The sequence below is a fragment of the Myotis nattereri genome (genome assembly GCF_964212035.1).
Source record: "Myotis nattereri genome assembly, chromosome: 19".
Lineage (NCBI taxonomy): Eukaryota > Metazoa > Chordata > Mammalia > Chiroptera > Vespertilionidae > Myotis > Myotis nattereri.
This window is the reverse complement of record NC_138095.1, coordinates 22,527,791-22,551,962: the sequence shown is the minus strand read 5'-3', so window position 1 is coordinate 22,551,962 and position 24,172 is coordinate 22,527,791. Positions and strand designations below refer to the sequence as shown.

The window sequence follows — 24,172 nt, the reverse complement described above, 5'->3', positions numbered from 1 at the left end:
CATCAGAAGAATTTCATGTGGCACTGCAGACCCCTGCAGACCCCTGGCTTCTCTATAAAGACGGCAGGATGGCCTCCCCATGGGTCTGCTTTCCTGTGTGGGGACAGGCAGGCACTGCACCTACTGTCTGGGGCCTGGATCCACCTCATTCCTCCCACTCCCCACAGCCCTGGCCCAGACCACATGCTGGCCCTCCCAGCATCTGAAGGCTTTAAAATGGATTTTGAGAGAGAGAGAGAGAGGAAGGGGCGGGGGGGGGGGGGAGCGGAGAGAAAGAAAGAGGAAGAGAGAGAGAGGGAGAGAAATCAATATGAGAAGGAAACATCCATTGGCTGCCTCCTGCACACCACCTACCGGGGATCAAAAATGCAACCCAGGCACGTGCCCTGACCAGAAATCGAACCAGCGACCTTTCAGTGCAAGGGACGATGCCCAACCAACTGAGCCATGCCAGCCAGGACGCAGGCATCCGAATTTACAGACCTAGGGAGAGGATGGCATGTCTCCTAGAGGCAGCCAGGGCACCAGCGAGGGTGTGGACGCTGAGGGCAGACGGCCTGTGTTCAAATCCTTGCTCAGCACCAGCTAGCTGTGTGATGTGTGTGTGTGTGTGTGTGTGTGTGCGTGTGTGTGTGTGTGTGTGGCGGGGGGTGTTAACCTCTCTGTTCCCTCAAGAAAATTAGGGGTGATGACAGTGCCTGCCTGCCCTACAGGGTCACTGGCAGGGGAAATGAGGTCATACGTGGTTACGTGCTCAGAGCCAAGAGCTCAGTAAGCACTCCAAACATCTCAGCCACGGCTTCCTGTTGTCCTATCAGTTCAGCCATGCTGGCTGGCAGGGTAACAAGGAGGGGCCCATGCTGGGTCAGCCCATCAGGGCCAGGGATTACCGACCCCAAACAGGTACCTCTGAGCTCATCCCACGAGGGCAGAGCCACTGCACAGGGTGTTAGAACCGCCCAGAGCAAGGACGATGGACCAGGGACAGAAGCTCATCAGGGCAGAAGGCCCTGGATGCCGAGCAAGGGGTAAACCTGGGAAAACAAGAACCTTGGCCCCGGGGTAACCTATGGTCGCCTAGCATGTCACTGGTCAGCCGGTTTAGACCCCCTGACCTTCCTCCCTAAAGGTAACACCTAGGCCTTGGTGTAGCTCAGCTCCAGGCCCAGAAAAGCAGCAAACCCAGACAAATGCCCCGGGGCTGCCTCAGGACCAGCTGCATCGACTAATGACCCCCTGCCCTGGTGCCCACCGATCAGGGGAGACAGGACCCTGAAAGGACACACCTGCAAAGCTGATGAATTAATTCTATTAAGACCCTCCCCTGAGACCTCCCCTAAGAGTTCCACCTGCAAGAAAGACAAATATGCTCAGGACAAAGGAGCCAGTGTGACTCCCCCTCCAAGAAGCACGCCCCTGCCATTCCCCATATGCACACATCCACTAACCTCTAAGGGACCCCAGGAGACTTGCAACCAAGGGAGCAACGGGCAGCGGCAGCTCATCCCGGGCTGACCCCTGAACCTGCCTCCATGGCCGGCCCCATTTCCCTGTGGATATCCCAGCTCCACCCCCTTTTCCTTAAATAAGCTCCGTTTTCTCTGATCACTGTCTGGGATGGCTATTTACCTGCCCGCACACCACCCACGCTAACTTCCAGGTGTGTCAACGGCAGGATGTTTGAAATCACTTCAAACACACAACTGGAAAAAGAGAAAGGAAAACACTTGTCACCCCCTCGTGCCCAGCCAGCAGTTCTCTGGACCGTGCACAGGGGACACAGGGGAGGCCGGGGCAGGAATGTGACAAAGACAAGAAGGAGCCGGTCCAGCACGGAGGGCCGACAGGCTACAAAGCGGCTGCACCAGAGGCATGCCCTTGGCCTTGGGGAAAGACGTCAGGCGTGAAGAACACGTGCCATGCAGGGCACACCAGACACGGCAAACCGGTGGAGAGGGCAGATCAGAGGTCTCCGGGGGCTGGGGGTAGGGGGGCCGGGAGTGACTGCTAATGGAGACGGGTTTCTCCCTGGGGTGATGAAAAGTTTCTGGAATTAGATAGGGGTGATGGCTGTGCACCTTTGTAAATTTACTATAAAGTATTAAATCATACACTTAAAATGAGTGAATTTCATAATCTGTACATTACACCTTTATAAGCTTTGGGAGGGGAGGAGGAGAAGAATGAAAGAGGAAGAGATGGAGGGGGAGAAGGGGGAGGAGGAGGAAGGGGAGGGAGGGGAGAAGGGGGAGGAAAAGGAAGAGGAGGAGAAGAAGGAGTGGGAGGAAGAGGAGGAGGAAGAGAAGGAGGGGATGAGAAGAAGGAGGAGGGGAAGAGGAGGAGGAAGAGGGGGAGGAAGAGGAGGAGAAAAGGGAGGAGGAGAAGGAGGATGATGAGGAGGAGGAGGAGGAAGGGGAGGAGGGGGAGGAGCCATCAGTGAAGACAAATGGGGGAAGGGTGGCCAGGGCAGTGAGGCTGCAGAAAAACTGTCCCCACCTCAGCCCAAAAGCTCTGATGTCTGGCTTGTAAATGGAAACTGACAAGAAGCCTGATGGGTAACAGAGCTGAGTGACACATGTGCCTAAGCCTGGCATGCATTAAAAATAATGTCAATGGTCGTGAAACATGGCTTTTTCAGGTTTAGAGAGGTCCGAATGCAGAAGGGGTTAAAAAGAAGTAATAAAATGTACTATTTAGATCGCCTCCATCTTGCCCCCTGGTGGCCACTCTTGAACACCGCACAAGGAAAGTGATGCCTTCCTTAATCTGGGAGATAGGATGGGGGAAAGAGAGAAACTGCAGACAGAACAGCCCCTGGAGGATGCTCAGGTCATTTCTGATGTCACCGAACGTGGAGTCCTGCCTGTGGCACCTGCCTATTGTATGAGCCTAGGCCAAGTCACTTCCCCAAGGCTGTCCCCTGGACTCTGGAACATGTCCCTCACGTAGAGCGGTGTCACGCCCCTAAATCTTTGCCCAGTCTGCTCCTTCCATTGGGCAAACCACCTCTTCCCAGACCACACCCAAATGGCAAACACCGGCTCATCCTTTGAGATTTCCCACACGTGTCCCTCCTCTGTGAGACTCCCCCACATGGAGACAGCCCAGCAAGGTCTGAGACACAGTCTCAGAAACAGGGAAGAATCTGACCCTAAATTGGAAACCAACAGCACAAAATCATTCATAACACAGTGTGGGAATGAAAGCAGACAGTTATCAGTGAACCCCCCTCAAAATGCAGGTCCAACCTGCTGCAAGACGAGGAGGGGCTACCAGCAGGGCCCAGGGCACAGGACCCCAGGCCCCACCTGGCGGGTCACTCTGGCCAAGTCAGGCCCTCTCTCTGGGCCTCAGTTTCCCCATTTATAATGAGAGAGTTGAAAGTGAGGAAAAAAGGAGAGCAGAGGAAGAGAGGGAGCCAGGAGGAGGAGGAAGGGAAAGGGAGCTAGAGGAGGAGGGGATATGGGAAAAAGGAAGGAGACTGGGAGAAAGAAGGAAAAGTGACCACTGACCATCCTGAGTGCTGAGTAGTCTCACTGCTCACAAAAATACTCTTGCGGCCAGATAGGACGATCCTCATTTTAGGGGAGAAAAGCTGAGGCTCAAGGAGGTCCCTGAAGTCACTTGCTCAGGGTCACACAGTGGCAGAACCGGAACATGAACCCACTTCTTTCAGCCTGCAAAGCCCAATGCTAAGGTCCCACAGTCAGGCTTTGAAGCCATCAGAAAGTGAGCTGAACATCAGCACCTCCTGGTGGCCACTCCCTAGAATTGCAGGCATGAATCCTGGAAGCAGAGAAATTAGATCTTCCACCCTAGCCTGTGAGGTTCAGGCCCCACTCACCCACCTCTGAAGGAGAGAAATCAAGCAGGCAGCAGTGGGGCAGGGACCTGGGGGCCTGAAGGACGGCGCCAAGGCAAGCCATGCCAGGACTCCAAGGACAAAGGCACCTCAATGGCAGCGAGTGGAAGAGGAGGAGCCGGGAGACCAGGGTGGGTGCCAGTGTGCCAAGACTATAAAAAGACCGGTTTTAAATGCTTTCTCTCTATAACCTTTGTCTTTACCCCCACACACAAAAGTTCAAGTACGATCAGATAAGCTGAGTCGGTGCACTGGAGAGTGAATGGAGGAAAGGGTAAGACAGAACTCAGTGGAAGGGAGCCTTCGACGGAAACACCAGGCAGGTTTCAAATGTATGAGAGTCTGCAAGCCTGTGGCTGAGATCTGGTGCCAGCAAACTCTCCGGGGCTGCTCGGCAGATGACTCCAGAGGTCCACTTCCTCTGGCTCTGCCGCCCCAGCCCCACGGTCGGCTTTTTAACTCTGTTGCAGCCATTACCCCACCAGGTCCCTGCACAAACCCTACTGGGGCGCCCTCTTCACCCCATTTTACAGAGGAGGAAGCCAAAGTTGGGGAAGTGAAGTTTCTTGCCCATGGCCATAAAGCTGGGAGGAATGGGCCTAGGATTTACATCCTGGAGGATCCCATATCTCAGAGACATGAGACCGGGCACGGGCATTGCTGACATGCGCGGAACTGTGGGAGCAAAAAGGACCTGTGAGCAGGACTACAGCTGCCTCATTAAAGAAACACCTATCTTAGAGGCCCCCGCAGGGGCCCAGGGCCCGGGAGGGACCTCCTGAGCAAGCGTAGTGCTCGGCAGATCTCCAAGTTTCATGGAACTAAAGTCCAAACACAGGAAAGGAAAGGAAATCACTGACAATCAGAGGTGGTGAAGCCTGGAACCCATTTGGGGACACAGGCTCTGGAGGAGGGAGCTTCCTCGGGTCCTGCTGCATCACTGACCCGCCTCCTTCCACAGGTGCGGAAACAGGCCGAGGGAGAGGAGGTGCTGGCCCAGAAGACGCAAAAAACAGTAATAATAACAATAACAATAACAATAACACTGACTAAGGTGTTTGCAGTGAACTAGGGACCATGTTAAACACTCCCCACGTGACCCTATCCGACCCCCACATCCGCCCTGTGAAGTAGACACTATTATTATCCCCATTTTACAAACGAGGAAATTGAGGCCAGAGGCCCATCGCATGCAGAGCTAGGCTCTGAACCCCGGCGACCTGGCTCCGCCAGCCTAACACCGCCTCCCACGGGGACCGCCACTACCAGAGGTTGTGCTGTGCGCTGGGCCCTACGCACAGCCTTACTCTGTCCTCCCAAAGGTGCAGAATTAAGGATCGGGATCCATTTGCCAGTGAAGAAACTAAAGTACAGAGAAGCGAAGCAAATTGCTCAAACAGGCTAAGAGGAGAGGCCGGCGGGATTCAAACCCAGGACTTTCAGACCCCAGCACACGTTCTCTTAACGGGTCCATGCCTGCAGCTGGGGTTACCTCTCCGCATTGGGCCAGAAACCTGAGAGGGAGGAAGGCTTTCTTGGCAGAGCCTCCAAACTTCCTCCACATCGGGAACCGCAGCGGGCGGGCTGGACAACAACACCTTACTCCCAGACAGGTGCCTGCCTGGCCTTGACCCCTCAGGCCCCCGGGCCAGCCCTGCCTCTCCACACGGCCACATTCCCAGTGGTGTCCGAGGACCAGCACCACCTGCACATCCACTCCGGCCACGCCGGTATCACTCACCACGAAGGCCCCGCTCCTCTTGTCCTTGCAGAAGCTGTGGCTCCTCCGGGGGCCCAAAGCCACAGGGGACAACTGCTGGAGAGCCGGATCGCGGTCCTGGAGGGCCTCCTCCCTCCCTAGGTCTCGTGATGTCACCTGAGACAGGACACAAGGAAAGGACTTTACTGGGGCTTTGCCAGATGCAAGACGAGCAGGTCGCACCATGAAAGTCCACTCTGTACCTAAAAGGGGGAAAAATAAAATTAAAGCTCCAACACTCCTCCCCCCCCCCCCCCCCACACACACACACACTCTGACCCCTCGGTCTCAATGATAGGAGGTAATATGCAGGATCAGCAAGTCTGGATTCAGCCCGGCCTCAGCCATTTAATAACTGTGTGCGCTCAGGTGAGTGCCTTAATCTCTCTGATCCTTGACCATGTGGAGAAAGACGGATGATAACAGTATTCAGCTTCTAGGTTCAGGGGAGAACCAAGCTGGGATCTGCACTCAGAAAGGGTATGACATAGTGCTGCCACCAGGGGGCGGACGGGTACAGGTCCTGGACACCTGACTTGTCTCACACTCTTCTCCCCGACTTCCTGTCAAAGGAAGCACGTAACTGTTATCCAGCCTTATTACTGCCACTGGTAACTCTGGGTGCCCTCGTTTTAGACATCTCTCCATACATCCAAACACATATGCACACACGCACAGACACAGAAACAGTCTATGTCTAGGTACATAAATATTCCTACCGACACGAGTCTGAATCCTGTCATTCCTTTCCCTCTCAGCTATGTACACAGGATACATTCACAGGCCAGTACACACAAGACTCCAGGATGGATTTTACATGTTTCCTACTCTCCCCGCACAGATAAGGGCAGGGCAGCCCGGAGAGCGATGGTGCCTGCTGAGGGACACACAGCACCAGCGAAGAGCGAGGCTGGATTCCCGATCTCTTGCCCCAGAGTCTTTCTTTGATGCCGTATGAGACTCTCTGGGTCTCCTCGTCCCTCCCTGGCTGGTCCTTCCCAGTTTCCCCGCATCTCAGGGGAAGGTAGGTCTACAGGCAGATGCGTGCGGAGCAGGACTTGGCCTGGGGTGAGAACACTGACTAAATGTAGTAAATAAGTGAAGGCATGAAGCTTAACCTGGAAGTGTAGCTCCTCAAACCTCCTTCCCATCAGGCCCCGGGGCCTGGGGCTGGACCACACATGATTTCCTGATAAACCCCCAACAAGTCTGTGAAGCAGGGAGGATCCCCATTCTGCAGATGAGGAAACTGAGGCTCAGAAAGGTCTGGCCAAGTGCCCAGAGTGGCACAGCCAGTAAGTCACAAAGCTAGGGCCCCGTCCCGGCTCTGCCCAAGTGGCAGTCCGGGGAGACATCAAATCAGAAGAGCACAAAGGGCTCATCTTCCTCCTAAAGAGCTGAATGAAAAAAGCGGGCGGAGGGTAAGCAAGCGGGTTACAGGAGGGAAATACAGGCGGCCTCAGCCTCGGGACAAGACGAGGGCGCGGGGCACTCATTGGGGCCGAGCGCCCCAGAGTCTGAGGCCACGCCCGGCTGGCAAGGCCGAGGGCAACGTGCCCTGTTGTTGACGGTGAGGATGCGAAGCGGGACAGCCCCGCTGCGGGGCGAACCAGCGGGTCCTGCAAATGACAACCGCGTCCACCCCTGCACAGGCCACCGCCATCCTGAACCCGCGCACGTCCACTACGTCCACACTGAGCGTCCCCCGAGGGCCTGGGAAACTGACTGTAAGCGAAACAAGGGATCACGACACCAGCTGGACCACAGGCTCATTGACCTAAACAAAAGTTCCTAGGACATGTATTTGGTCACAAAAACATCCCCACACCTCGAAATAAAGACCCCAAACATCTCATATTAAGCACAGAACTAAATGTGAGCTATAAATACGTTTAAGAAAGATGACTGCAAACAAGATGATGGCCCTGGCTAGCCAGGCTCCAGGGTTAGGCTGGGCCTGTGCCCCAGAGGGTCGCAGGTTCCATTCGCCACCAAGGGCACCCACCTGGAGAGCAGGTTCAATCCCCGCCCCCGGAGGGGCGCCTGCAGGAGGCAACCAATCAATGCTTCTCTCTCCCCACCTCCCTTCCACTCTTTCTAAAACTCAATGGAAAAAAATATCTTCATTCCTCGGGTAAAGATTAAAAAACAACAACACACAAGATGATTTTCCAACCCATTACTCCAGTTCGTGGGCTCTCTCGGCAGCTCGGGGCCCAAGGCGGGCACCCACCCGGGACAGGACACCTGTCCGTCCCAGGGCCGCGCACACCCGTGCTCACCAAGGCGGGGACGATGCAGACCCACCGAGTAGCCCAGCGCGCACACCTCTGCAGCGAGGGGGGAAACCGGGGCACCCGGAGAAGCCCACGCGGACACGGGGGGAGCGTGCAAACTCCACAGACAGTGGCCCCGGCAGGGGAGCCATTTTTCTCTCTCCTGGTTACGACGCTGAACGGAATGACGTCATTCGAGGACCGGCTGAACCTGCGCATGTGCATAATGACGTAGCACGCACAAGGTACGTGGGCACGCACAAGGTACGTGGGCACGCACAAGGTACGTGGGCACGCACAAGGTACGTGGGCACGCACAAGGTACGTACACACCAGCTGTGACTCAGGCCACCCAGGCAGACCTCTCTGAGCCTGTGTTCCCACCCGTGCAGCGACCAGAAGGCATGAGCCCTCTCTCCGTGGGCTGAATCCAGAAACTCTCCAAGACGCGTTTACGAGAAAAGGCAAGTGGCCGCTCTGTGGGTTCAGCAGAAACCCTCACGCCGAGAATCCCCTGGGAGCGTCTACAGCAAACAAAGGCGGACCCCACCCCCGAGATCCCAATCGAACTGGTCTGGGGTGAGGCCCCTGCATCGCCTTCTTTTAGGGGGTTCCTCCCACAGGCGACCAAAGCTTCAACCACTTGCACAGAATGCTCTTTTGTGGGGGGGAAAAGAATGAGGCAAAACCAAGAATATGCATTCCTACTTGCTTGTATTTTCAGAAAGAAACTCTAAAGGAATTTGCACAAACAAGAATGGAAGTAATTACTGGGTGGGGAGGGATGGGAAGATGGGGAACCAGAGGTATGGGGGAATTTTTACTCCATACCTTTAAATATTTTTAGAGCCATGTGAAAACATTCTGTCTTCCGAAACAAAAATAAGTAATTTAATTACGTGAAATACAATAATCGGGCGTGGGACAAAGTTTCGATAAATGTTAGTTAAGTGAAAAAAAGAAAGAGAGAAAGGAAGGGAAGAAGGGGGGGAGAGCAGGAGGGAGGGAGGGAGCACTTTAATTACAATCACGCTCATGCACGGTACATGAGCGGAACTGGCTGTGAATCATGAAGTCCTCACCGAGGAAGCAAAGATGTGCCTCAAAATGCTCAACGACATACCTCCTGCTTCTAACCCCCAAACTGGAACCCACCCAAATGTTCATCAACAAGAATCTGGATAAAAAAGTTGGGGCTCAATCCCATAATAAGATACTTTGCAGCCACTCAAAATAATGAGGTAATAGAACTGTTTTTTTACTGTTAAGTTAAAAAAAAAAAAGGCACGTTGTCAGATGCTCTGAAGAATGTTGCCCTGTTTCCTAGACTCGGCGTTACCTCTGTCTGTGTCTAGTCCAGGGCTCCTCAGCCTGGGAGCCGCGTTCGTCGCCGTGAGGCTGATGACTGTCTGCAGTGGGGCCGTCCTGGGCATTGGAGGGGCTGGGCGGCACCCCTGGTCTCCAGCCACTAGATGCCGGGATCACACTCTCCCCCAGTTGTCACAACAGAGAAAGTCTCAAGCTTTGTCAAATGGGCCCTGAGGGCCAACTGTGCAAGTCTGAGAAGCGTGAATGGGCCTGGAGGGGCGTGCCCCAGTTCCTGCCCCAGACTCATCCTTTCGGGGGAGATTTTCTAAACCGTCTGTTTCTATAATATTTTAGGTTTTACACAAGCATGCACTACCTTCTGCAATAAGGAAAATACAACGATTATCAGTAAATATATATGACTGACAATCTGTCATGTAGGAGAGTCCCACAGGGCATCAAAAACTGCCCCATTGGCTGCATCTGGGGGACGGAAAAGGGGATGGGGTACCGGGGGGAACACTATTTTAGGCACTTTTGTAAGGTCTGAATTTTCAGCAACCAACCTTGTGCACTTCTGTATTGCATGTGTGGGTTTTCACTTTTTAAAGATGAAGAACAAGATATCTTTGGGCAGGAGAGGAGAGCAACGGGAGCTGGTCCAAGGCCTCCCAGTCCTTAGTGAGGAAACAGATCCCCTGACAACAGCGCTGCTGGGCCCGCACACCCGGGGCGGGCGTCCAAGGCCGGGCGGGCCCTCCACCCTGCAGGCTCCGCTGCCAGCAGGGCCCCGAGGAGGCACTGCAAACAGCCTCAGTGTCCCATTTCCCTGGTCTCCTCCCTCTCCCCGCGCTCCCACAAGAACCCTGGGGGTGGGGACAGGTGGCTCCCCTCTTGAGAAGCACCTGTGCAGAAGCCAGGGGCAGGCCCTGAACTCATGCCCAATGGGTGCCCAGCGTGTGCCGGGTGCTTTATCTCCATTCAGCCTAGGAACAGGACTTTGAGGCAGGGATCCCTGTTAACTCTGGTGGGGAACTGAGGCTCGAGGAGGCCAAGTTCCTGCTTTACACACAGCTGGTAAGTGGCAGAGGTGGGTTCAAAGCCAAACTCCACCCCTAACCTTGGGTGAACCTTCATCTCATGATCTCCGTTGATATAATTCTATTGTTGCATTTCCACAACATCCCTTTCCAGGTTGGACCCCCTCTCTCTTTTTAAAAAAATATACATATACATATATATATATATATATATATATATATATATATATATGATGTTTTTATTAATTTTTAGAGAGAGAGGAAGGGAGAGGGATATAGAGAGATAGAAACATGATGAAAGAAGAACATCATCGATTGGCTGCCTCCTGCACACACCCCACTGGAGATTGCGCCTGCAACCCAGGCATGTGCCCTGACTGGGAATTGAACTGTGACCTCCTGGTTCATAGGTTGACACTCAACCACTGAGCCACACCAGCCAGGGTGTGTGAGGGTTTTTCCTTCCATTACTGAGCATGGCGCCAGGCGGGATGGAAGAGTCTGAACGTTAAAAAGCCCTGAAAATAGCCTCGGGCAAAGACAGAAGCAAACCAGAAAATAAATACTCCAGGTTCCTCGCCCCTTGGACAGGACAGCTTGGAAGTGGTCTGTGCTGCTCCCCCGAGGCCTCCAGTGAGGATGAGGGTTAGAAGCCCAGAGTGGTACCTTCATCACCTGCCTTCCCTTCCCTGCCTCCCCCCTCCACTCCTCTTCCAGCTCCTCTGAGGATCACCTCTTAAAACAATACTTTCCAGAACCTGCTTCTGTGGAAACCCAAACCACAAAAGAGGGATTGCCATACGAGGCTCACATACGATGGCTCATTCACACACTCAACAAATATTTCTTGAACGTTCACAAAATGTCAAGCAGAATGCTGACCTCTGGGATACAATAATGAACTTGACACAACACACTGAAATACAGCAGGTGCTCAATAAATGATACCTACTATTATCATCATTCTAGGCCAGAGGTTTCAAACGCGTGGCTAAATGAAGCCAGCAGACACTTTTCTTTTTATTCACTTGGACTGAACAGAATTTTTTAGTAAGCTGTCCTCATTTCATGGGGAAAAAAACCTGGATTGCTTTTTCAGATTCTCTTGATAAACCAGACCTGCCCTCTCAGGACCACCATTCCCACTTGTCAAGAACCAGCAGGAAATGAGCAGCACTTGTCCCTTCAGACAAGGCATGAGCTTTCCATTAGCCACAATCCCCACCACTCCCCAGAGCAGCAGTTCTCAACCTGTGGGTCGCCAACCTGTGGGTTGCGACCCCTTTGGGGGTTGAAGGACCCTTTCACAGGGGTCGCCTAACACCATCGGGAAACACATATGTAATTACATATTGTTTTTGTGATTAATCACTGTGCTTTATGTTCAATATGTAACAATGAAAATACATCCTGCATGTCAGATATTTACATGACGATTCATAACAGTAGCAAAATGACAGTTATGAAGTAGCAACGAAAATAATTTTGTGGCTGGGGGTCACCACAACATGAGGAGCTGTATGAAAGGGTCGCGGCGTTAGGAAGGTTGAGAACCACTGCCCTAGAGTCTCACACCCGGGCCGACTCTCATTTCCTTACCCCCCTGGCCCACGTAGGTTCTGAGTTTGATACCCCTGGCCTTCATGTGTAACCAGCGCCTCACAACACAGAAACAGCCTTCATACTCACCTTTTGACTGTCTCGAGTCCCCGAGTCCCGCCGACAGGGCCCCATTTTGGTTTCCTTGGCCTCCGAACTCTCCCCAGGGAGGCTGGGCCTCCCTTTGGGCTGCTCTCGCCTCCTCTCTCTGGCTTCCTGCATGATGGACAGGCCCTCCCGGATTTTGGCAGGGGCACCCTTCTCCGAATAGGCCCTTTTGACGTCCAGCGGTGACCTGCCACAGTCCAGCGGGTGGTCACCCCACTGGGCCACACGGCCCTCCTCTCCCCGCCCGGTGCATTTCCTCGGGGTCCCTTTCTTCTTGTCCGCTGGGGAGGATTTGGCCAACACACCGGCTCCACGGCTGGGGTCCTCCCAGGCGGCCGGGTAATCCTGATGCTTTGCACCGTGATGTTTACTAGCAAAGGCCTTGGCCTCGTCCTCAGCGATTCCCGAGACCTTCTTCCCCGGACCCCCGGGGACGGGAGAGGCCCCTGGCTGTTTTTCAGGAGCCCCGGGCGGCAGAGCCCACAGAGGAGAGCTGAGTTTGGGGCTCGTGGCGGCCCCAGGGCTCTCGGCCAGCTGCCTGCCAGAGGCTGGACTAGAACTGTGGTTTGTTTCAGCAAAACTGGCCTGTTTCCGGGGACCCTCATCTTCGGGCCCCTCCTTCAGGCTCCTCCGCCTCCGCTCCACCCCGCCTCGCTGGCCTGGCCGCTCCTGGGCCCAGCCAGGCTCTGCGGGCGGCCCCTCCATCCGCTCCGGAGCCTCTGGCTTCTTGTACTCGGCCATCAGGGCGTCAATGTCAAGAACGCTGGATCTGTAGCCACCTGTGACTTTGCCCGGGGACGTCTCGCTGACCACCTCGCTCCTCCTCCTGATGGTTTGGGGAACGCTACTGGGGGACGTCTTGCTCCCACCTTCCCTCCAGTCATTCTGAAACCCAGTGCGGCCTTCTGGTCGCCGATGGGCACATACAGCGTCTGCATCGAAGATTCTCTCGGTGGAAAGATCCAGAATCCTGTCCCCAGGAGGCGATGAAACATCTGTTGGCTTTAGCGTGTTTGAAAAGCTGGCGCTGTCACGCCGTCTGCCCTGCGCCCGGCTCTTACTGCCCACGGTCTCCAGTGGCTCTTCAGGGTTGGGAGAAACCAAGGTGGCAGTTAAAGGATGAGGCGATGGAGGCGGAGCTATTTTTCTAGAATGTTCCGTCAAGCTTTCGGGCCCTGGCTTAACAACACCCTTTGCCTTTTGAGCATCGGGAATCTGATATGTCACCGCAAAAAAGGTGGCCTTGGGTTCCCCAGACGGCCCTGGGCTCACTGCTGGGAGGGCCGGGTCCCGGGAAACAGCCGGGTCCGCCTCCCGGGCCTCCACCCTGTTACGGGATGGTAGACGTTTCCTCACGGCGCCTGCGGTGGGGCTCAGATCATCGGGGCCCGGCTGCTCCCCCTCTGAAGCCAGGAAGCTGAACTCCTCAAACTTCACGTCATGGGGCAATGTCCGCCGCCTCCACTTGTCGAATCTCTGGTCCCCGGGGCTCCCCCTCCGCATCCTGACTTCAGGCTCCGGGGCCGGGGCCGGCCTCCGCTCGGCCTCCCCGGCAGCCACCACTCGGGGCCCTTTCTGCACAAGCCCGTCAGGGGGTGGCCGTGCTCGGAGGTCCGAGGGCTCCCCCTTGGCTCTGGAAGGGGCGTCGGGAGGGCAGCCGCGGGGAGCAGCCCTTTCTCCCGCGGAAGCACAGCCTCCTGGCTTGTTCCTGGCCCCTTCGGGCCCCTGGTGCTGGGCCTCGCTGCTGGCGGCCTGGACGGTCCTCACACCGGCGGCCTCAGGGCCACAGGGGCTGGCCGAGCGCTCGCTGGGGACCCCAGGGCTGATGTCATCGCTGACCACCAGCGTGGCTCTGTGCCAGCCCCCGGGCGCCCCACCTCTCCACGTGGGCGACAGGCCGCTGCCCCCGAACGTGCCCTGCGGCTCTCGAGGGTCCGGGATGGGCCTGCTGACCGCCTGCGTCCCTTGGGCTTCCCAAAGCAGACTGGCCCTTTGGACGGAGCCCGCCTGGCTGCCCGGCCTGCGCTCTGGGTCAGCGGGGGCGGCCTCGGGGGACAGCTGCCTCCCCTTCAGCGAGAGACGGGACCTGCCGCTGCCGCTCCGGAGCTCCACGGCCTTCTCCTCCGGCGCCGTGGGCACAGCCTCACTGTGTGCACGCTCCCCCACTGTGTGCATGACGTCGTACTTGGGCTCAACCCGCTGTGACCTGGGAGGCTGCTCCAAGCACTTCAGGAAGGGATGGCTACTGCATTGCTCGCCCAGGGGGGGCCTTGCCCGGAGGGGCGTGTGATCCGGTTTGGGGTCACCATTCAAGAGGGGAGTCCGTCCCACTGTCTCGGTGTCGGGGTTTTCCGACCACCTGGAGTTCTCTTTCTTGAGGGTCGTCTTTTCTGGAGGGTCCTTCCCCAGCCACGAGCCTCTCTTGGGCCTGGGCCGGGGCTCGGAGACGTGGGTCACAGCGCCAGGGGGTGCGGCTGGGGGATAGCGTCCCGACTGGTCAGCCACCGTGTGTCTCTCCACGTGATGCTCAAACACTGTGGCCCTCACGGTCTGGAAGCCCCCCTCGTCTTCCGGGGCGCCGTCCGAGGAGCTCAGGGCCCCCGCCGAGCCTGCCCCGCGACAGCTGGTGGGAACCTGGTTAGAACCGTCCTTCCGCGGTGCCTGCCTGGACTTCTCCCCGGGGGACCCCGGCTTCCAGGGGCTCCTTGGAGCAGATGCTCCGTCCAAACCAGGCCCTTCCTTTGGCTGAAAAAAAAAAAAGAAAAAGAAGAAACTTAAGTTAAAGGATTTGAAATGGAAACGAAGAGGGGAGGTCACTGAAATGGCTGCTTTTAAAATCATAAACTGTAACAATTTAAAGACAGAACCCTCCAATCTGGGTGAGGATGTGGGGAAATGGACACCCTCAGACGCTGTTGGAGAGAAAGTAGAAGTCGTGTCGACTTTTGGACAATTCAGTGTATCTGTCATGATTTTAAAATTCTCATTTCCTTTCATCCGGCCAGTTTCCGCTCAAGATTCCTTCTTCGCTCATGAGTACAAGTCTCCGTGAGCAAGAAGCTCAGACCGCACTGTCTGTGAAAGCAAATGCGCACAGACAACGTGAGTGCCCGTCTGAAAGGCGGTGGCTCAGTCCATTTTGATCCATCCACACAGGCCCCTGCATCCCCAGGAGGGTGGGCCCCACTGTCCTAGCACCCAAGACACACACAACGTCGTGTCGATGGGGAAAAGCAGCTGCAGGGCAGTATCTATGATTTAAGACCATTTTTTAAAAAACTGCACCTGTGTGTGTATACACAGGTAGATGGACCACAGAGTAAAGATGTAAATCGAACTGTGAGTAAGGAGGAAGGAATAAAGCTGAAAAAACTCATCTTTTAATCCGACATACTTTGGTTCTGTTTGATTTTCATAACATGCATGTACTACTTAGTAATTTTTTAAATCTTTTTTTTTTTTCCTGTTAGAGCTAAGTCTACTTCAGAAAGTTAAAAAAGAGAATTAACCACAGGACCCACCAATTCCATTCCTGGGTATGTAACCCAGAGGATTAAAAGCAGGTGGTCAGGGCACATACAACCCTCAACCAATGAACGCATAGTAAGTGGAACAACAAGTCGATGTTTCTCTCTATTTTTCTCTCTCTCTCTCTCTCTCCCTAAAGTTAATTTTAAAAAAGAAAAAAAAAGTTTTCAAGCGTATACAAAATTACAGAGATAATAATAAGGTCGCCTCAACCTATCCCCTAAATTCAACGACAGTAACATTTCACCCAACTTGCTTCACGTGGCTCTTTTTGTTCTTGCCATTGTTGCCATTAGAGTATTTTGATGTGACTACAAGGAGTTTTATTTGCAATGGGCCCCAAACTGGAAACGACCCCAATGTCCATCAAAGGATGAAAAGGATACACTGTGGTTGACCCGTACAATGGAATACTACTCAGCAAAGAAAAGGAGTGAATTATTAATACACACTACAATGTGACGGATCTCAAAATAACTATTCTGAGTGAAAGAAGGAAGACGGGGGGGGGGGGGGGGGTAGCACTGGCTCCATTTATAGGACAATGTAGAAAATGCAAACGGATCTATTGCAACAGCAAGCAGGCCAGTGGTTGCTCGGAGGAGGAAGCGGCGGAGGGAGGGATTGCGAGGAGGCGGGAACCTGGGTGTGCCGGATGCCGGTTGTCTGGATTGTGATGGCAGCTTCGCAGGTGTGCAGGACACATGTCGAACTCCTCACCTGTACGCTTTCCACGTGTGTTCACTGTAGGTCAGTGATACCTCACTAAAGCTGTTTTAGAAAACTACAACTCTGCCGAAGGGATTATCCACAACCCAGTTACACCTAGGAGTTCTTTTATGAGTTTTTTCTTACGAAATGAACTAAATAAAGATACTTTTGAGCAATTTAATTGCCGGTAATTTCCCTCCTGTGGCTGGTAGGTGAAAGTCAGGGTTGAGAAGGAAGCAGGGACCATAATTAGGGAAATTGAAGGGGTTTCTATGAACAGTTTTTAAGCTTTATTCATTTCTTTTTTAAACAATATATTTTATTGATTTTTTACAAAGAGGAAGGGAGAGGGATAGAGAATTAGAAACATCGATGAGCGAGAAACATCGATCAGCTGCCTCCTGCACACCCCCCACTGGGGATGTGCCTGCAGCCAAGGTACATGCCCTAGACTGGAATCGAACCTGGGACCCTTCAGTCTGCAGGCTGACGCTCTAGCCACTGAGCCAAACCGGTTACGGCAATTTCTTTTTTTTAATAATATGTTTTTATTGATTTCAGAGAGGAAGGGAGAGGGAGAGGGAGAGAGAGAGAAATATCCATGATGAGAGAGAATCATGGATCAGCTGCCTCCTGCACGCCCCCTACTGGGGATCAAGCCCGTAACCCGGGCATGTGCCCTGACCGGGAAATCGAACCTGTGACCTCCTGGTTCATAGGTCGATGCTCAACCACTGAGCCACGCCGGCCGGGCAGCTTTATTAATTTCTTCACAAAGCAGGCATTCTCACAGAGGAACGCCATGCCCCTTTCCCTCTGTGCACAGAAAAAATACAGACCTAGGATCTCGTTTGTAAAAAGCATTTAACGCGAGGGAACGGGGGCTCGCGGCCAGCATGCCGGAAGGGACGTCAACAGTCCCAGCATTCGAGGGAAAACTGTCTTATTGTTCGTGAGAGGCTTCCGACTCTTTCTGGGTCTCGTAGGTCAGAAAAGCCCTTCCAGTAAGTGTGGCTACCAAACACAGTGACTCCTCACCTTTTCTCTCGGCTCCTTAGCAAGCTCGCCACTCGGCTCCGAGCACCTCTCATACTTGACTTCACTGCTTGAAGCTGAACTTGAAAACCTGGGACAGAGATCCAGGTACAGAGATCCAGGTTACGTGGCTGGGCCAGCAGCGACGACTCCCTCCATCCCACACCCCACAGCCAGCTCAGGGACCCAGGGTGGAATCGGAGATCATCCAAGCAACAGTGCCCGATTTGCTTTGAGAAAAGACATTTCCTTTCTGGTCACCAAACCAACAGAAAAGGGCCCAGGAGGGATGGCCTACCTTAAACACAGCATTATCGGGGTACCAGGAGCCCCAGGCTGGGGGGAGGAGAACTGGGTGCTAATGCCAGATCTACCAACCTCCCACCAAGGGAGCTTGGGTCAGGCTTGTGGCCTCACCTGAGCCTCTGTCTCTTCATCCATAAAATGGGGATAATTAACACCTCCCCATCGCCTTTTGTAGGGCGGATAGGAGGCTACCCCAAGCCCTAATAGCTACCTGAGGGCGTTCAGGGAAGCCCGGGAGGAATAATTAATGGTTGTTGTTAGGAACCACAGGCACAACAGCAGCCCCACTGCACACCGGTCACGGGACTGGACTGGGGGAATGTGTGGGGGCACGGGCCTGTCTCTGCCTCCCCGGGTGACTTTGACCAAGTTATTGTCCCTCTCTGGGCCTGTTTTCCCACTTATGAAGGGGAAGAGCGAGAAAGGGGAGCTCTGAAAAGTTCCTTAGATTGGATGCCTACAGATTAGGCGGGGGGAGGGAGGCTGCAGAGGAAAGAAAGGAGAGAGAAATCAAACCTCTGAAACCTGACCCACACTTGGAGCCTCAGTTTATCCATCTGTCCAGTGGGATTAATCCAAGGCACTGCAGGGAGAGGAGGCGTGTGAGGTCCCTGACACTGGTGCCCCTTCCTCTGTTAGCTGAGCTCAGGAGTTCTCAGGCCCACACATGAGAATCACCCCGGAAGCTCTAAAAACAACCAAGCGAGAAGCCCCTCTCCCTAGACCAGTGATGGCGAACCTATGACACGCGTGTCAGAAGTGACACGCGAACTCATTTTTTTGGTTGATTTTTCTTCGTTAAATGGCATTTAAATATATAAAATAAATATCAAAAATATAAGTCTTTGTTTTACTATGGTTGCAAAGATCAAAAAATGTCTACATGTGACACGGCACCAGAGTTAAGTTAGGGTTTTTCCAAATGCTGACACGCCGAGCTCAAAAGGTTCGCCATCACTGCCCTAGACCCACTGAATCAGAATCGCGGGAGGTGGGACCCAGGCACTGCTATTTTTTCTCGGTGATTCTAAATGCTGAGAGCAGCGGTCTAATTCTGGCCCAGCTGGCTGCCCTAGTTCCCAGGGCTGGGAGGGCAGCCTGCCCAGAGGTCCTGCCCCCTGGAAGCTCCATCCCCAACAGAGTATGTCAGTGGCATGCATGTCATTACTGAGCTAGTCGACACGCCCAGTGGCATCTCCCTGTTGTAAGCAAGAAGCCATTTGTGGGAATACAAAGGCACAAGAGATATCAGAGGCCGGGAGAGCTTAGAAAATGACCACTAACTAACAGGGTTAATAATATCATTTAAAGCTACAATGCATTGAGGGCTTTCCACGGGCAGAGTGATTCCCGGTATTATGCTCTGGGTCTTTACCTTTAAGAAAGGTCTTAGGATCATGAGATGAAGAAACCGAGGCTCAAGATATCTTGACCCATCTGGTTTTATTTTGCCGGCCACTCGTGGAGGTTTCGGCCATACATTAGGTGACCCCAGACTTTAGGAGAAGAAAGCTTAGCTATGGAGACAGGCTGAGCTGGAATACATCGACTTCCTCACGGTCCTTCGCCTTTCCTATCCCAATCTGTGAAATGGGCACAATATCTCCCCAGTGCAAAGATGAGAAGAGACAAGAAAACCCAGCTCCTGGCCCCAATGCTGGCACATGCCTCATCTGAGAAATGGCAGCTAACGCCACTTCCTCTTGAGGCTGCGGGTGAACCCAGAGAGGAGGTTGTAAGGTGCCCAGCACAGACCTGGGGCCTGCAGTGCCTCACCCAGGGGGGTGGGGGGGGTGCCTCTGGTGGGTGGTTTGAGGCAGCTCCGGGACAGAGTGAACCCCATGGGACATTCCCACTCACAGTTTGGTCATATCCGCCGACAGGGGCCGAGCCTGGAACGCCCTCCTCCTGACCTCCGGCTTGACCTTGGAGCTCTCGGTGGCCCAGCCTTTGATCCGATCCTGGACGCTCAGTCCCGCTTTCTCGGGCTCCGGAGCAGCCGATGGGGACTCAGGGCTGGCCAGTGGGGGTTCAGACCCCACGGCCAAGGCGCTTTCCTCCCCAAACAGGCTGAGGCGCTTCTTGACGCTGCCCCTGGAGACCCACTCTCCCCGGGTCCGGATTTGCCCATCGGACGCTCTGCTCTTGACCTCCGCGCTTTCTCGGCCTTTGCTCGGCCTGGGCGAGGGGGACTCGGGAGCCTTGTCTGGCTCTGTGTCCAGCCTGGCTTTCTCTTCCCCAGGCTTTGGGTCGCCAGGGGTAACTCTGGCCGAGCCCCCCGCAGTTCTGAGGCCGCCCAGCTCGGCCTGCTTGGAAAGCGCCTTCTCCTTCCGTTCGCGGATCTTCTTGGCCACCTCCAGGAAGTCGGCGTCTGGGTCGGGGAGGGGAGCCTCTGCTTTGACTGGACACTCCCCGTCCACGCGGGGCTCCGGGCTGGGCCGCTCGGGTCCCCGGCGCTGGCCGGAGGGACCTGCGGTGGCCTCACCAGCGGCCTTCCTCAGCGAGGCCTCTCTGCTCTCAAACCGGGCCGTGAGGTCCATGGACAGAGGCCGAGGCCTCCTCACCCACGTCTTCTCGGGCGGGGTGGGGGGTGCTCTCCCCCCGACAGCCGCCCCGCCCGGGCCTGCCCTCTGAGGCTGAATGGAGTCCGTGAAAATCGCAGACACGGGCCTTCTCTTGGGGCGAGGCTGGGGCTCCCCCGCGGGGCTGTCCATGTCCCCTGTGCCGCTGGCCTTGGAGAGGGGCTCCTTGGGGCCCGTGTCCTCTCGGGGGGCGGCCGGCCTGGTGTCCTGTGACAGGGAGGCCGGTCGGGGCAGGGTCCCCCCAGGCCTCCGGGCAGGCAGGGCGGGCTTGGCGGCCACTTCAGGCCTCGAGCCAGAGGGGGGCTCCTGAGACACCCCGGCCTTGGCCTCGGGGGCCCCCTCACTGAGCCCCTTCCCCAGGACAGGGCCGGCTTTGGTGGTTTCGAAGAGGAAGAGGGTGCTGGTGCTGGGCCGCAGGAAGGAGGCCTTGGGGAACAGGGTCGAACCGCTCCGCAGGTCCCCGTCGCCGGCCTCCTGCCCCCCCAGGCTGGGCATCTTCTCGCTGGGGTCCTTTGCCGCCGCGTCCTGGGGCGACCCACAGGAGGGAGGGGGCCTGGCCGGGCTGGGCCCCGGGGACTTCACGGCCGGGGCCTTCTCCTTGAAGAAGGGCTTGGGGGCGAGTCTGGGCAGAGGGAGCAGGCGTGCGGGGCTCCTAAGGGGGCTCTTTCCTTCCAGGAGCCGCGCCGAGGGGGCCCCGGAGGGGTCGCCCACCTGGCGGAAGTAGGTCCTCGTCAGGGTCTCCTCCTTGGCGATCTCCCCGAGGCCTGGCACTCCTGGCAGGGGCGTGATGGAGCCGACCTCCACCCGCGTCACCATGGTTACGGTTGTGGATCCATGGGGATTCAAAACATCCGAAATGGAGAAGCCACTGCTAGAAAAAAAAAAAGGGGGGGGATTTAAAATTCAATCAGCGTCCAGTCGAAGCAGCTGGAGCCCCAAATTCTGGACAACAGCTCCCCACTGACTTCGCTGGGCAAGCCAGGGCCAGTCCCTCCATCCCTCTGAGCTGCGGGCTGTTTCTGAAGTTCCTTCCAGATCAAAGGGCGGGGGGGGGGGGGGGGGGGTGGGGGGGGGGAAGGCGCCAACATTCTCCAGGACTTTCCCCTGAGCTCAGCTCAAGGTAAGGAGGGCTTATCTCTGCTGTGCAGATAAGGAAGTCGGCTCAGAGAGGCCAAGCGACTGGCCTGAAGTCACTCAGACAGCAAGAGGCAACGTCGGGGATGTGACGCTCACACTGCGTGCTCCCGGCATCAGCCCCCCCCCCCCCCCACAGCACCCTCGAGTTCCCCATCTCCTGTCACCACGTTCCCACTTCAGAGCCGCACCCCCACCCCCTGGCCTCAGGCATCCCAGCTGAACCCCGCACCAGCCTGTGCGGGGCGCCACGCTCAGAGAGGGTAAGTGGCCAGCCCCAGCTCACACAGCTGCCCAAAGCCAGAGCCCCTGCGGTCAGAGGGGTGGCGGATGGCCCACAGAGCCCAAGCCTCAGCCCCCGACCCCACGGCCATCCCTTTATCTTCCCCTCCCCCACCCTTCCAGATCCCTTCAGAAGAGCCACCTTGACCTTTCACTCACTCATGGTTCCTATTTGCCTTTGGGCTCTTTCCTAATGGATGCCTATTTCTCGCTGGCTGCCTTCATAGTCTCCGTAAGAGTCACAGCTCATGGCGAGGGCACACATACCACGGATGGGGGCTTGAAGTAAGCCGAGGGCTCCCCGTGTTTTAGAAATCATATCGTCCTCACAGCCCTCCGAGGTGGGTATGATGCTTACCAGACCTCATTATGCGGCTCGGACACAGCCCCTTGTCCATCCAGCTATGTAGGACCTGCTCTCTCAAAGCAGCGGAGCCCTCTTCTCTCATTAATCCCCCGACAACCCCCAGGGGTAGGTAGGAGCGGTATCTCCATTACAGAGATAAAGGGAAAGGGCCCAGAGAGGTCCTCTGACCTGCCTACATCACACAGCTAAAACTTGACCTCAGGTCCTCAATCCATTCAAACTCTGCCTTTTTGAAAAATTATGTTTTATTCCTTTCTGGGTCTTAAAAACTGCCAGACGAGTCACTGCTCTTGATTCCTCCCCCACCCTGTCCCCACCTTCAAACCAGAGTCCCCTTTCCCCGAAAAACTGCCCCCAGCCTGCCCCCACCTAGATGGACTAACATTGGAGGGGGTTTCAGTTCGATGCAAGCCTCCCGCGTCCCTCCCGAGGCCCCGCACGGCTGCCCCCGGCTCTGACTCACTTGGCAGCCTGCGGGAGAGAAAGGCAGACAGATTTTGATATTTTCTCTTCCTTACACGCTCGATGGTGCTAACAGATTCCTTCTCCCCAAACCAGAGAACGCTGTCTAGACACGTCAGAAGCAGAAGAGAGGGACAGAGATGGAGAACCAGGGGATCTGACAGAGGGAGAATTCTACCTGCAGTGACACCGGGGGTCCTGCCCGCAATCTGTCCACCTTCAGAGCCAGCCCCCATGACCTCTGGCCGCCCTGCTCAGGGTCACAGACACAACCCGAACATGAGACACGGCAATGACAGGACTCCAAGGGCAGAGAGAAAATTCCCGGCAGAACTCGCAGGCGCCCTCCACCCCCTGGACACTCCAGCCCCACTTACCCGAGCCGGCAGGCCCTGGCTGGGGATGTATGACCGCCAGAGCAAGCCAATGGTGTCATATCTCATCGCCAGCAGGGCTGTCCCCACGCTCCCATGGCAGGAGCCTGTGGGGGGGAGGGGGGGAAGCGGGGCGGGGGGAGACTCGTCCCTGCAGGCTGAGTTTCCACAGGACTGGGGAGACAGGGACGGCAGCCTCGGTTCCAGTGATTTGTGCACAGACGGTACAAAAGCTCTGGAGCTCCAACTGCGTCCGCTGGCATCTCCCCCAGCCTGTCAAACTCACGCTCCTTGCGGCTTTTCAATAGTGCAGCCTTACATATACATGCACATAAACGGTGCTGAGTCCACAGCAGGTGCTCAGTAATAATCTCCCCCGTTCCTCTGATACATGTTTACTGAGCAACTACTATGTGCACAGAGGTGAACAAGAAACATCCCCTGCTTTCGGGGGAACTCACAGTCTTGTGTGGGGAACACACACACGCAATGGGCAATAAGCATCCATCATGGTCTATAAAGGGGTACATGGGAGCGCAGGGCGAGGAGGATTAGCCACCTAGAGTTGGTAGTGGTGGTTCTGGAAGGCTCCCTTGGCTTAGTGGCGGTGACTCCTGAACACTCAGGTGCTGGCTGATCTGGGAGCTGTTTCTCCTGGTTCTCCTGCTCAGTAGTGTTTGTACTTTGCGTCTCTTAGTGGTTCTCAAATGCTGCCTCAGGGCCTTTGCACATGCTGTGCCTGCTCTCTTGAGAGACCCCTCTTGCGCAGGCACAGGCCCACCCCTAAGATCACAGCTCAGACATCCCTGGCCCTCTCCAACCTAGTACAATCTCCCTCTTATATGTCCACGGAGCCCCACAGATACTCGGCAGGCTTCATCCATAGCTACACGGTTACATTTAATAATAGTGCTTTAGTTCCCTGGTAAGCCCCCAGAGGGCACCCTAAATGCCCAGTAGTCAACACAGTGGCCTGGCACATCGTAACACCAATTACATAATTACTGAGTGTGAGAGAGAGAGAAACATCGATGTGAGAGTGAAACATCGACTGGCTGCCTCCTGCACACCCCCTACCAGGGATCCAGCCTGCAATCTTTCGGTGGAGAAAACAACACCCAATCAACTGAGCCACACAGGCCAGGGCGAGCCATCTCTTTTTTAAATCATCATGGAGGTCGCCCTGGGGGACAGACCGGGTGCAAGGCTGGCCTGGGAGGTCAGGAGGCTGCACTAGACCAGGAGATACAGGATGTCAGTCAGACCCCAAGCACCTGGAGCAGAGGGTGGCGATGGGTACGTCTCTGCTTTTGCTAAACCTGCCAAGTCCTCAGGCTTGATTTCACTGAACTGATTTGCAAAATTTAAAATTCCATTTCCTATGATTTCATGCAGAGAAAACCATTTTCCCTGGGAATTGAGTCACCGAGACCAATAGC

At 55.4% G+C, this 24,172-nt stretch overlaps 1 protein-coding gene across 1 annotated transcript in view; it reads right to left on the bottom strand.

The window, feature by feature from the left end:
- Positions 1-20,945, bottom strand: part of KIAA1671 — an 88,089-nt gene extending 67,144 nt beyond the window's left edge. The window contains exons 1-4 of the mRNA XM_081114168.1: positions 19,393-20,945; positions 17,230-17,317; positions 11,935-14,697; positions 5,604-5,738 (exon numbers count right to left, since the gene is read on the bottom strand). Coding sequence (XP_080970294.1) covers positions 5,604-5,738; positions 11,935-14,697; positions 17,230-17,317; positions 19,393-20,930 — 4,524 coding nt within the window. The 5' untranslated portion in view covers positions 20,931-20,945. The remainder of the gene's footprint in view (positions 1-5,603; positions 5,739-11,934; positions 14,698-17,229; positions 17,318-19,392) is intronic.
- Between the last annotated feature and the right edge of the window lie 3,227 nt (positions 20,946-24,172).